Source organism: Pavona decussata, unplaced genomic scaffold (assembly GCF_977016875.1).
Source record: "Pavona decussata unplaced genomic scaffold, jaPavDecu1.1 SCAFFOLD_354, whole genome shotgun sequence".
NCBI classification, from domain to species: Eukaryota; Metazoa; Cnidaria; class Anthozoa; order Scleractinia; family Agariciidae; genus Pavona; species Pavona decussata.
The window spans coordinates 77,279-91,959 of record NW_028145735.1 but is presented as its reverse complement, the minus strand read 5'-3'; the positions used below and the strand labels follow the sequence as shown (position 1 = coordinate 91,959).

Here is a 14,681-nt window from a genome sequence, read left to right as displayed (position 1 = left end):
CAACACGTTTTCGTGATCATCATATTTATTTGGCCTCATTTAAAGTGTTTTTCTAATAGAAATCCTTTATGTATCGGTTAAGATGTATCCCTCACACGTCAGATTTAAAAGGCTCCTTTCAGTTTAATATTTTTTTAATGCCTCTTTAACCCTCAGACATTCACGGGGGATGAGGTATCTCCCCACCTTCCCCTCCAACATCGGAATTATTCGTTTATTCTTATTTTTTTTTTTTTTCATTATTTAATTTTATTATTTGAAGGAAATTATTAACTGCACTTAGTTTACCGAAATTCCAGCAATTAATCATTTTAGAACGATCATCCTTTGGCCAAAAATTATTGTTTTGCAATTTATTTACATAATAGTTAAGTTATTATTTTCAGTGGAAATAAATAAACCGTAAAGGAAACTATAATTTAATAAAAGAAAAGAATGGAATTAGATAAATCCATTTTTGGGGAGAATGACTTTCGGTTAGAGGAATTATGTAGCTAGATGGAAAATAAATACATGGCCCAGCGGTGAACAACTGCTAGGCATAACTTAAAATTGAACGAACATCTGGACATCCACTCTGGGCGTTCATATCCAATGAAAGTCATCGTGTGAAATTTCTAATTATTCATGTTAGATGAGACTGAGGGCTTTATATGTTTTGGAATATTGTAACCGTATATTAGAATACTTATCGATAAGTATTAAAAGCCAAACAATTCATTTTTTTTCATTGAAATACTTCCTATTGTTCCGGCATTTTTAAAAATCAGAATCAGAGATCTCCAATTTTTCCTAGATTACCTCCCCCCCCCCCCCCCCCCTTTTCCCCTCCCATCCCTCCCGTCTATTGTGATAAAAAGTGTCAATGCTTTCGCAAGCTTTCGTGCTGGTCGAAGTGTTAAGCCGTTTAATCTGTAATTTGTTGACTTTTTGTGGTCGTTTGTTCTTTGTCATTTGATTAATTGCAATTTTTTGTGCTTAAAATAGGTGAAAGTAGAGTATGGTTGTGTCTTCTCAGTGGAACATTGTTCTATTATTATGACGCTTAATCTAACCTTCTCCCATATGTTACACCTACCAACCGTTAAGAACTTGTATTTGCGAACGATTATCGCTAGGGTTTTTTGTTTGGACACGGAAAAAAACGGTTCCTTGGTTATCCGAACCCCCTTGAAGGACAAAAAGGAAAGTGAAATCAGTTTTGATTAAACGTAGCTGTGAGTGTGAGAAAACTTGATCGGCAAGTGACAACTTTGACCTGTATTTTTCAAAGAAAAAGTAAAAGGGCTATGTAAGTGGATATTAAAAGAAAGTAGACGCTCTTTTGGAAACTCTCCTCATCTTATGTTTAAATTGAGGACAACTGCTTTTTTCTGGAGTTGTGACCCGCCGATCAAGCTCCGCGCGATCGGTTGTGCAAAACACGTCACGTGGTACCCAAAGGGACTTTGGCTATCAGACGATAACCGGTCGTCCGATTTGATAACAGTCGCCACAAAATTTTCGACTATAAAAACATAGAAACAATTGGTAAACTAGTTATCATGCTGGGTTATTGGCTGCAATCACGCAGAGGCCGTCACTGGCAGTTTTGCCTTTTCCACAGTAAAGTAATAATTCAGTGAAGTCGGTCCTCTCGGGATTGCAGGCATATCCGGCGGGAGATAATGCCCTTAGCTAAAAGATTAACCTCAAAGTTTTACAGTTGTCATCGGAGGTTTTCGTCTGTGTTAAATGTTATTTTTTTCGGACAATCTCTCAGCCTTGGACATTTTCCTCAGATAGCCCGGTCTCCTGACTGCGTTTGTTGGTTTATTCATGTATAGAGCTTTCCCTCAGTTTGTTTGTAAAACCATTGCTGTTTCGCAACTTTACAGGTCGACCCAAAGGCCATGCAGCGAGCGGATGAGTGCATTCCTTCAAGAAACCCTTGTTAATCCCTTTCTGGGAGAATTTAACCGCTAAAATTAAGAGTTATGCAAAGACATTAGACATTGTGAGACATTGTGCACACGTCGGCGTAAGAATCTTTAATGTATTATTATTAGTAGAGTACCTACTATTTTATGTCGATTTCATTTTCATGCTTGATGACTGAAACGAACGGGGCGATAGCCTATGAGAGAAGGCAATGGCGTCAGCTCTGACAGGCCAGCGGCGGGGTAGGGGGACCCCTGGGAATGTCCTCCTTAATATGAAATCGAAATGGACCCCTTTTTAACCTGACTTCTAAAATTCAGTTTCCTTAAACTCCAGCCTTATGTCTCAATATTTTCCACATTGAGAGTCAAAGGTCCTGCTTCTTTATACAAACAGTTTCCTCTAGATAACACTCTTCCCTCCCCCCCCTCCATTGTATCAGTGTCATGAAGGAAAAAAAAAAAAAGCTTGCGTGTTCAACCGAGTGTCAAGCCGCTTAATGTTTATTTATTGATTGATTTTCTTTCTGGTGGGATGTTCTTTGTCATTTACGTAATTATAATTAACTTCAGGTCGTTTCCGGTTTTGAAATATGTAGAAGCAGAATATGATTGTATCTTCTCAGTTGATGGCTCTGAATGAACATTGTTCCAATTATGACGCTTACTCTAACCTTCAACGATATGTTAAGGTTTCCAAGAATTGTGAACTTGATCGTCGCAAGGGTTTTGTTGGACAAGAAATAAACGATGGCTTGGTAATGTTTTAGATGTGTAAACCCCCATGAAGGACGAAAGGGAAAGTAAAATAATTTTTGATAAAACACAGCAAGTGACGACCTCTTCCATTCTCTTCCTAAATAAAAAAAAAAAAAAAAGCAAAAAGGCCACATAAGTGAATATTACAAGAAAGTAGAAGCTCTTTGGATAACTCAACTATTGTTATGTTTATAACAAGGAAAAGTGGAGCTATAACCCACTGATTAATTACGCGCGTTGTCATTGGACAAAACGCGGCACGTGATACAGTATGGGACTTCGGTAATCAGACGGTTAATAACAGTCGTCCGATGTGATAACAGTGGCCCAAACTTTTTCATCGAGGAAACAAAGAAACAACTAGCAAACTAATTAGCTTGCATTTGTTTAGCTGCAATCACACAGAGGCTATCACTAGCTGTTTTGTCTTTTTCTAAGTAAAGTGATGATTCTGTGAAGGAAGCTCTTTCGGGATTGCTGGCATATCCAGCAGGACATAATGCCCTTGGCTTAAAGATTATCATTAAAGTTTCGCAGTTGCCCTCGGAGGTTTGCTTCTCGGCCAACTGGTTATTTTTCAGACAATATTTCAGCCTTGGTGATTTTCCTGCGATATACCAGTCGCCTTGAAGGGATTTTTTTAAAAATTCATTACACACAGCTTTCTCGAAGTTTGTTTGTAAAACCATTTCTGCTTCGCAAATTCCCAGGTCGACCCGAAGACCATGCAGTGAGTGGATGAGTGCATTCTTTCCAGAGACCCTTATAAATCTCATTTTGGAATAATTTAACCGCGAAAATTAAGAGAATGCAAAGTTTTTGCTCGACTTTTAATTCATGTTGGCGGAAACGAACAAGGCAATAGCCTACGAGAGACGGCACTGGTGTAAGCTTTCACCGGCTAGTGGAGGGGTAGGTGGATGCATTGGAATTGTTTGTCCTTCGGAAAAAAAGAAAAAGCTTCCGTGCTCGATCAAGTGCTAAGGCGTTTAATCCCGTGATCGAATCCTTTTAATCCTTTCTAAAATTCAGTTCCTTTTAGTTTGTACTGGCACGGGGAACAGCAGAGCAACTGGCTTCTTTCAAGAGGTACCGCAAGTATCTGGGATCTTGAACAAAGGCAACAACAACTACAAGTTCTCTCTACAAGTTCCAATTCGTTCTCATGTTTTCAATGCATCCTTTTTGTAAGCTAACTCAGAGGAGGCTACTTAAACCTATTACACTAAGCTAAACTAGGCTACAACCTACCCCTTGAGTGTGAATCCTATGCAACGAAGCCAGTGAGAACTATTACATGTGACTTAGCAAAAGTTAAATAATTATTTAGTAGGCGTTGTTTAGTTCTATTGGTACAGGGGAAGAAAAAGTGATTAGCTAGGGGAAGGGGCAGATTTGGAAGCCGTGAAAACTCAGTGAAGGTTCTGATCTAATGGAATTTCTATTATAATTAGCATGAGTTGTAAGTCTTCTTAGCGGAAACAGAAAACAATCAGAAGAACAGGTATAACAGGTGGGAGCGTTTCCCGCGCAAACTTAGAATGAAGGAACTGAATAAACTGAATCACGAAAATTTATATAACTTCACAAGTTCACATTAATATCCCAGTATTTTTTCACATCAAAGATCCTGCTTCCTCACACAAAAAAAAGTTTCCCTTAGATTACCCCCCTCTCCTCCTTTCCCTCCCCTCTAATATACCGTAACGGCAAAAAGCTTTCGTGCTCGACCAAGTGTTAAGCTGTTTAATCCTTTATTTATTGATTTTCTTTCTGGCGCATGTCCTTTGTCATTTGATTAATTTCTTGTCGCGATTCCGCTCTTAAAATAGGTGAAAGTAGAATATGGTTGTACCTTCTCACTGGTTGATGGCTTTAAATGAACATTGTTCCAATCAGGACACTTACTCTAACCTTCACCGATATGTTCAGGTTTCCAAGAATTGTGAACTTGATCGTCGCTAGAGTGTTTTTGGACACAGAATAAACGATGGCTTGGCAATGTTTTTGTTTTTAAACCCCTTGAAGGACGAAAGAGAAAGTAAAATCATTTTTGATAAAACGCAGCTGTGGAAACATTTGATCAGCAAATGACGACCTCTTCCATTCTCTTTTTAAAAAGGAGCAAAAAGGCCACGTAAGTGAATATTACAAGAAAGTAGAAGCTGTTTGGACAACTCTACTATTGTTATGTTTATAACAAGGTAAAGTGGACATATAACCCACTGATTAATTACGCGCGTCATTGGACAAACACGTCACATGATACAGTATAGGAATTTGGTAATCAGACGATTGATAACAGTGGCCCAAACGTTAACATCGAGAAAACAAAGAAACAACTGGTAAACTAATTAGCTTTCATTTATTTAGCTGCAATCACTCAGAGACCATCACTAGCTGTTTTGTGTTTTCCAAACTAAAGTAATGACTCAGTAAAGGAAGTCCTTTCTCTGTTGTTTGCATATCGGGTGGGAGATAATGCCCGCGCCTTAAAGATTATTCCCAAAGTTTCACACATGCTTTCGGACATTGCTTCTCGGACATATCCCTCCGATATAGCAGTCTCCTGAAGGGGTTTTTTTGCTCCGATTCGTCATACAGAGCTTGTCTCAGCTTGTTTGTAAAACTGTTGCTGTTTCTCAATGCACCATATACACCAAGCCAGTGGATAACGTTTTTGCTGCATGCTGATTGGCTACCAAAAAAGTCCGGATAGTAGTCGCTTTGACCTTCCAGCCGCTATTCTGAAGTTCCTGCGAGTTTTGTTTTGGTTTGTTTGTTTGCTTTTTGGTCATTTTGAGATAAATTAAGTGACTATTTGTGATAGGTTATCTACTGGTTTAAAGTACATCAAAAGAATAATTCAGGTCAGTGTATGTGAAGAGTTGTAGGCCTTCACCACTATCCACCTCCATGCACTAAAACGAAATAAATCACTTTATTTAAGTGTCAATGTATTTAACGCAGAACACTAAATGGTGACACTTCACGGATCGAACTTTAATTACAAGTGTTGGTTCTTGAGGAGAGGGGTAAACTGGAGAACCCGGAGAAAAACCTCTTGGAGCAAGGACGAGAACCAACAACAAACCCAACCCACATATGCGCCGAGTCTGGGAATCAAACCCGGGCCACAGTGGTAGAAGGCGAGTGCTCTCACCTCTGCACCATCCCAGCTTCCCCCAATAATAATCCAATACCAATTTGATTTTGAAAATGACAGGTTAAATCAATCGGCATCATGAAGCGAATAGAGGTGAAGAACTAAAACGATCGTTCCACGGTAGACAAATCATGGCATAGGGTTGAGGACAGGGCACGAAGCTACCAAAAGGCAACTGTTGCTCCATCCGGCTACCTTCAGTTGCAACGACCTTCAATTGTAAAATGCCCGCTAGGAGTACCACCACTAACGTTAAATCAATAACCACTGCTCGTTCTTAACCTGAGATATACGCTTCAATTTTAGCACCCATTGCTTGCTCTTAACGAACAGGGCACCCAGCACTTCCACTTATAGGGGAACTGGAATCCAAACGTTCCGTACGTCCACGGATATCTGAATGCTAGTAATCGCTCTGGCGAATTAGGAATAGCGACATCGACTCCGTGGAAGTTTATTCTCGCAGTGGGTACAGCCCACGACAGTGGAAAGGTCTCCAATGTGTGATGATATCTCACCAGATAATTGTCCCTTACGAACGCTGGGTAAAATTTATGAAGCATTACTTCCGCTTTCTCACCAACTGTTCTGTTCTGAGCTTTCCACCTGACGAAGTCAAGAGACACTCTCCCATACGTCGCCGCTAGTCCATTTGCATTGATACCAGACACAGCTAATTCACGGAAGGCTTGTGAAGGGTTTGAACTCAAGAGAAACGAAATATCTGCGTCATGATCGTGAGGAAGAATATCACCCGAGCGATAAGCACCGAGCAATGTCCCTGAAATTAGAAAGTAAAAGGAAAAAGTTGTGTTATTGAAGCTTCCAGCTTTGTAAAGTTGAAAAGACACTGTACGCCCAAGGCTAAGCAATTAAGTCAGCTTTTGCGTCACTAAGTTTATCCGTCTGTTTCACCAGTTGAAACGTAATTAGGACAAACGTAACCAAACGTCCCTAATTACACGAAAATAAATAGCTCATAGTTTCCACATAAGATCACTACAAAAGACGATCATGTAAAAACACGAAACGCTGCGATTTAGTGACAACGCGATGGAATACACCTTAGAAAGTTGTATAGCCTCGTTCCCCTACGTTCGAAGATGCCGGATTGATAGGTTTTTGTAACTTCCATGACCGTCGGCGATCGCTGGCGATGAGAGGGCAGCCAAACTTCATACTCATTGCATAACGACTAGACTGTGCTACAAGGTACGACCGACTGAAAACTAGTAACTGCGATCGCTGGTTTCGACACCGACTTGATCCATTTGCCCGTATCGCTAAATCCATTGGATTCAGAGAGAAGCCTTAGATACCCTAATCCTTTCCCCCGAAGTAAAACAAGTTTTATGGGTCACATGCTCTGCTGATGAGATTATTTCTGAGGGTCAAATCTTGACCGCTTCCGGGCTTCTTTACTGGAAAGCGAGTTCTTCCATACTGAACTCTCGGCTCTTCTTTAGCGTAGCGTAATGGTTAGGGCACCATACTTAAAATTCAGAGCAGTCCCAGCCGAATTCAAGTTTCGCTCTGACGAAATTCGTGGGGACCTTCATTGACTCGAATTTATCTTGGTCTAAACATATCAATGAGATTGCTGGAATTATGTCTTCTGGTATAGGTGAACTTTAGAAGGTTGAGGCCATTTATTTCTGAAGAAACGACGATACTGCTACATCGAAGTCTTATGGAACCACATTTCAACTACAATTGTTCACCCCTGTGTGGGAGGGTCTAAGTAACGACTTGGCCGACAAGTTGAACTATACAATCTTTGTCAAGTGATGAATAAAAAGCGCGAACATGAAATATATACAGCAAAAAGTGTGACAAAGCAAAATTATCGTTTGTCAAAGATTGTAGACTGGCAATCGAAAGCTCGTTTTAACCTTCTTTTAACTTTTAACCGGAGAACGCTTTAAATAAAATATTATCCTGAACACTGCTAGGATTTGAATGTTGATGGGTTGTATACAGCTTTTTCAATTAACGTTGTCGGATCAAAGTTCAAAGCTTAAAGACATCTTCAAAAAGGCTGCCACCTCACCATTTGATATCCTAACATTTCTTTCAGTCTCATCCAAATGGCTCGCCATTGAATATCTTCACTGGACGGACGACGAATTTTGTATCGACAAATTTTGTATCGTAAAACGCCATGGACAGCTTGTGATTATAAATTAAAGTGATAATAGTAAGTTTGTCAAATCCATTCCTACAACTTTGAGGTTAACCTTCCACTTCCCTCTCAAAGCAAGGACTAAAACTTACCATAGTCAAGCCAGTACACAACGCCAAACTTGTCAAACGCCCGGGAAATATTCTGCACCATGATTCTAAGCATTTGTAGCTTCTCATCAGGTAGGAAGCATTCGTCGTTATATCCTCCACTGACAGATGGTAACACAACAACGTGGAGACCGGCAAGGGCAGCCATTAAAACAACCAATAGAATTATTGACAGCCTTGTCCATCTTCTTGGACGCAAATATTGGCCGAAAATGCCAGTCATTGTTGTTTAAAAATAATTCTTCAAGTCGTCTTGTTCCATAATAAGCGTCTTGATGAAAACGCAACGATCGATCCCTGAAAAAAGAACGTCGTATTCAAATGTTAGGGAAGAGAAATTCGAATTTTAAAGAATTTTCGATTGCTTGTAGAAGTAATAATGGAGAGCGCTTGTTCCATTGGGGTTTCCAAACCCCGGCAAGAAACAGATGAAAGCACGACCCCGGCCGGAGACTAGTTCGGGATGGTGGAGGGGGGGGGGGTGTAAAACCTCGGGATATTTAATGAATGTGACACTTACAGTCAACCCCCGATAACACTTGCTTTCTTCGTCTTACGTCATTTCACAGTTTGGGTAGTTTTACACCGACAACATGCGATTACATTTTACTATATAGTTCATCCATTGTATAGTTGCAAACGCTGAGACTTGGCCGATACTTTCCCGTGACATGGTCAGCTCTTGATTCTGAAGTACGAAATAAGTTACCTTTTCAATTATATAATTAGTTTTCTCCCTTCTCCTCTTACTTTTAAATTGACTTTTGGTGTCTTTTATCGCTACTCGTGTATAGCAGTGTCGGCTGCTACGTCGGTCAACCGGCCTCTTGTAAGAAACAATATCCGACGTCGACCAACTTTCGATGATCCGGCCGTCGGTGGTCCATCGGTGATATGTCGGTGGTCTGCTCTCGAAGTAACGACCTAACATCGATAGCCTGTAGCGGCCGACTGTCGGTTACACATCAGTCGATACATGGCCAATATTTGACTGATACTACCGTGTAGCATGAAAATTTTGCGGGTACCAATTTTTGCGGATTTTGCGGATTGAGCTCGATCCCCAAAATTTTGTTCCCGCAGAAAATAACACCCGCAAAATAAAACGCCGCAAAATTAACTCCCCTCAGTCAAATTAAAAACTCCGCTTTTCATAGACTTATGCTACTGGAGCGATATACATTGGACTTAATCAAGAACATTAACACGATTTTCCTCTGAAAGAGGCAACTAGAGCTTTCAAGAGTAAAGCAATTCAGTACATTAGATTGCCACGAATGGGTCATCTGAAGGAACGCACATACTTGAATCGTGTCATGTTCTAGTGGCGCTTCTGCAGCGGCCTGCACAGAAGTGCAGAAGTGCAGAATTTCAACTGAACAAGAGTGTTATTATTATTGACTGAGTCTGTCAGTCATTGCGTTACAGTAGGGCATAGTTTTCCATAATTTTAGCAGGCCGCTCCCAATTAGGTCTCGAAATGTTATATATGCTAAATATGCTAGCTGCATCTTTCACTCGAAAGCCTCTCTGTATGCCTTGGAAGGTTTCAGCTACGGTAATTCAAACATTCATACTGCTTTCTTAAAAAATAATGTACGGTAAATGCGGTAATTCCGGTGGTGGCAAACCCTATTAACGAAACGAAACAGTGTTTGGCTGCGAATGGTAGGGGTAGGCTTTTTGTTTTGTTGTTCAGTCCCTTTGCGCAGTAAGGTATTAATGCGCCGATCAACTCGAAACTTCAACATCCCCCCCCCCCCCCCGGGCAAACCCCGGGCATTTGAACTTTTGAAGATTGGATCGTTCAAATTCCCGCCCCCTCGGGCCAAAATGGTGTTCAAATGCCCTACCTTATCGTCGGATTTGTCTGTCAAATGCCCCTCCTAAAGAACAATCGTTGTCGGCTCCTGTCATGATTACTTCAAAAACCACAACTTTAACATTGAAACCAATGATTGGAAATTGAATTTATTAAGTCGGACAATGTCAATCAGAAAGTGCAAGCTGTTATAACTCCGAAACACGGCAAAGGTTGTTAATAATTAGTTAGCCGGCTACGTAGAGTGTTGTTCGAGTGGCAGGATATTCTGCAATTTAAGCCAAAGCGGTTTTTCATTCGACAGTGTTTATTTCTTTCACTATTCACTGCGAGACAAAGCCGCAGCTTGACTCATTGTATAAAAAATCTACATCGTTTATATACAATCTATAAAAATAATTAATATTTAAGCACTCTCACTTTTGAAGACCTTTTTTTGTAAGCTTTTTTTGTAATGCTGTATCTCTTCCTTTAAACTCTTCCATCTCGTCCAAACACGTGTTTATAGCAGTTAGCGACTTCGGCAACCCCCAAAAAAGCGATTTGAAACCTGACACTTCCGGTTCAATTTTCCCCACCCCACCCAGGCAAGGTCAAATTCCCCACCCCCGGGAAGGCCTTACCCGTCAAATTCCCCACTCCCGTGCACAGAAAATAGTCAAATGCCCGGGGTTTGCCCGGGGGGGGATGTTGAAGTTTCGATTTGATCGGCGTATAAAGTGATATGTCTCTAATATGTAACTAGAGTGAACTGTGACTCCATTGACCGTGCAATAAAACTATTCAGGTTTCTTCCATCAAAATATTCTGCTACTTAAACCAGAGCATCGCAAAAATTAGTTCCCAGCAGAAATTTCAGTCATCTCGAACCGCAAACATTTGTTCCCGCAAATCACAAAAAATCGCCAGTCCGCAAAATAAAACTCCCGCAAAATTTTCATGCTACACGGTAGACGGAAACTCGGCCGCTACCTACTCGATAAATCGACCGACAGTCTACCGAGATGTCGACCTCCCCATAAGACACTAGATTCCTTTTCTTTCTAATACAAACCTTACCGATTTCGCTATTTACTACGCAAAAAACTCTTGATGCGTATGCAAGTGAGAAAAGGAACAATAATTCGATATGCGACAGTCGCATGTGTATTTCAGATTAAGTCATCGTCAAGCGTTTTGGAAATGACCAATTGGCAAGCGTTTGAATTTCAGTCTGCTATCGCGTTAATCAGGTCCACATGGCGTCAGCCTTCCTTCTTCGTTTCTCTGTTTGGCTGATTAGAGCTGTTACTAGCTCCTACGTATAAAAGCAGTAAATTCGTTCACGGTCCTCTGCGCATTTGATCATCACTTTGCGCTACATAAATTTTAATATTGTTATCGTATTATTTGCACCAGTATTCGCTTGTGATATTGCAAAGACACGGGAGATTCAATCAGCCTCTGAACTGCTATTTTGACGTAGTCATGGAGAATCTATCTGCTAAAGGACACGTGCGGTACGTCGCAGACCAGGTGGTCGCATACGATATAACAAAAGCAATTACCATGTAATATAATGCGCATAATTTTGGACGCATCTGCTGTCGAATTTGAACAAAGCAATAACGTTTCGAAAACTGGTTATTGAAATCGCGCCAATTTGTAGAACAGGTAACATTTTCAAAGCCAAAACCTTCTAACACGAAGCCCAAATCAGGAGCATAGCCAACTCCCACCCCGGGAGCGTGTTTAATTGAGCAAGATGACATCGCACTTCATGCCACCTATAAAATTGCTTAATGACCTGCCAAAAAAAAAGCGCCCTTTTCGGCTCCTGTAAATAACGATTCAGCACTTACAGTATTTGTGTTTCGATGTGCTTGCTGTATGTGACTCGCTGTTTGCTTACGATGGATTTCAGATGAAAATAATAAGACATATGCATGTTGATTATAGATAGATAGATAGATAGATAGATAGATAGATAGATAGATAGATAGATAGATAGATAGATAGATAGATAGATAGATAGATAGATAGTTTATTAAAACTGCATCGCAGCCAAAGGCTGAATTGCGCAATTATTTACAAATGTTTTATGATACTTTAAAAAATTACAGATGAATCCTTGATAATAAATAAAAAACTGATTACAGTGTTAAAAATTCTATATAAAGTATTTATATTAAAATATGTTAACTTATAAAGTATATGGGGTAAAACTACAGCCTCGACATCGCATATATAAAAGTGTTTTTGGTTCTGTTTGTAAAAAGCTTCGGTATATTAAAATGGCGCTGTCGTCTTAGGTTATAGCGTGAGTTGTCATAACCTGGAGGAAGGAGCGCTTTCAATTTATGGTTTGGATCACTAACAATGTTATCAAAAAGTTTGTTGCATAGACCGTAATGATGATCCAAAATGGGTGTTACCCCCACCTCTATTGCCGAGTTGCACTTTCCTGATGTTATAATTGACATTGCTCTTTTCTCGAGCCGTACCAGCTCGTTCTTTAAGTACTTGGGGAGACCGTTGAAAAAGACAGGTGCTGCATAATCTATAACAGATCTCACGCACGATACATAGAACATTGCTAGATCTTGTTTCGGAACTCCCGCTCTTTTTAACTGAGTTAGGAAATAGAGTCTCTTGCTAGCCTTTTTGGTTATCTCAGTTACATGGACGTTCCATGTTAGATCGTTCGCTATTGTAAGGCCTAGTAGCTTAGTACTAGTAACTAATTCTACCTCCTTCCCTTCTATGATAACGGGATCAAAGGCTCTTTGCTCTTATATAAATATATATAAGATATATAAATTCAAAAGTCACGCAATTGTTATTCAAATACCGTCGTGGTGGTCAAGAATAGGCATCACGATTCCGTAAAAAAAAACTGGCTCTCGATCGAATGTTTTCTTGGCTAGGGAATGAATTTTCGAACATTTTGAGAGGAACAAGTGCGAAACAGGTTTGTAAGTCGACAGTTAATCAGTTACAGTTGCGAAGAAATGAGAAGAAAATTCAACAACAACAACGTTCCGCTTCAGCCTAGTTCGCGTGACCTGCAAAATGTCTGGTTAATATTCCAGGGGATCGATGATCTACTGCCTTAGCAGACAAACTTCTGGCTACATTGTACTTCAAATGTTGCACATCTACGTATTGGCGACTTCAGTGAACGCTACAAACCCTAGCCCTAAGTCGATCAATATACATTGGTGCGAGTGCAAGCATTAGCATTTTATATCCCCGATTATACAACTTCATATTCGGCTCATCTCCGTTGTAATACAATTTATTCCTCGCAGCTAATAAACCTGACCCTGACAATACAAAATAGCCTATAAACACAACAAGAAAGGAAACAAAACATCCTCACCAATAAACCTAACCCAGACAATAGTCCATAAAACAAAGAAAACGAATAATAAGTTATATTTAACACCGCGGTTATATTAACGCTCAATTATTCCTTGAACTCGGCGTCGTCTACTTTGCTGTGCGTGCAGTGACCTTCTGAAGTCGTCACATAACATGCCACGGGACTCCCTTGCGAAGTCGAGCAAAAAAGTTGAGGCAAAGTCGCGTTATTTTCGACCATTTTACCATAAATTCCACATGATTACTAGAGAGTACAATGTACATGTAATGCATTAACTGATATAAAACCAAAAGCATACACGCCAGTAGTGATTAAATAATCGTTTATATAGACATTAACACGTCTCGTGAACTTACCTGAAGATAATTTTGTCTTTAGTGTTGTTGTCGTCCTGTTTCTTCACTCTGGAGTTCGGAATTATTGAAATATACACACAGTACACTATCAACAGAATGTTTTCCGTGTTCAAATCAACGGTGTTTGGAATTCACTCAGATGCGGAGAGCTGGACTCTAACTGTCACTCAACATTTGCTCTTCGTTCGTGAGCTGGGAGCCGATAGAGACACAGTCTGTATCATTCTTTATTTCATGAATCACACATTTTCTTTTGTTATTCAACATCCTTTATTTAACTTACATACTTCATGAATATTAAACTAACTGAAACGAGGGATTTATACAGATAAATCCCTCATTTACATTAGCAGTACTGCGAGAAACGCACACATCAGGTTGCTTCTATTGTTCTCCGTTTCTCACCTAAGTGTGACGGTACTAATTAGCCGGCGTTTGTCCCCTTGAACAAAGGATCGCTATTCATGAAATAAGTCAGATAAATACCTCGAACGTCGGTATTAATCCATATACATGTATATGGATTAATACCTCCGTTCTCGGTATTTATCTCTTACTTAATCTGTAGCGAGTCGATTTTAGGATGAAGCAAAAGGACTGCAAACAATAAGGCGAAAAGACAAAGGCCTAGTTTATACGTCGCGCTACAGTCGAATTTAATTCCATTAAATTCGTCGTTCCGTCGACATGATCGTGGCGTGGTTTTATGCGTCGAAATTAATACGGTCGAATTTTTTGCCACTAAAATTCTCTTCCCAAATGCAGTGTCTCTGGTCAGAGGTGTCTCCAAAATAGTTTGAAATACATTAAGAACATGTATGCATTTCATTCGACGCGACGATAGTGCGACGTTTAAACTGAAGACGCGTTATAGATATTTTCAAGACGGATATCACGTCTAGGACGAATTCAATTTACCAGACGAATTTAATTCGTTTTAGACGTCGCACTATCGTCGAATTTAATTGCTTGTGGGACCTTGAATTAAATTCGTCTGAATTAA

At 40.0% G+C, this 14,681-nt stretch overlaps 2 protein-coding genes across 2 annotated transcripts; both read right to left on the bottom strand.

Moving 5' to 3' along the window:
* Positions 1-5,048: 5,048 nt before the first annotated feature.
* On the bottom strand, positions 5,049-13,813 carry LOC146453007 (ribitol 5-phosphate transferase FKRP-like). Its single transcript, XM_085097151.1, has 3 exons — positions 13,679-13,813; positions 8,119-8,433; positions 5,049-6,625 (listed from the first exon to the last, which is right to left on the bottom strand). Exons 2-3 carry the CDS (start codon positions 8,357-8,359, stop codon positions 6,147-6,149), a joined length of 720 nt encoding a protein of 239 aa, XP_084953277.1. The 5' UTR covers positions 8,360-8,433; positions 13,679-13,813; the 3' UTR covers positions 5,049-6,146.
* On the bottom strand, positions 11,899-12,813 carry LOC146453008 (uncharacterized). The gene is made up of 2 exons (XM_085097144.1): positions 12,789-12,813; positions 11,899-12,728 (listed from the first exon to the last, which is right to left on the bottom strand). The coding sequence occupies exons 1-2, from the start codon at positions 12,811-12,813 to the stop codon at positions 12,163-12,165; spliced, it is 591 nt and encodes a 196-aa protein (XP_084953270.1). The 3' UTR covers positions 11,899-12,162.
* Positions 13,814-14,681: the final 868 nt, after the last annotated feature.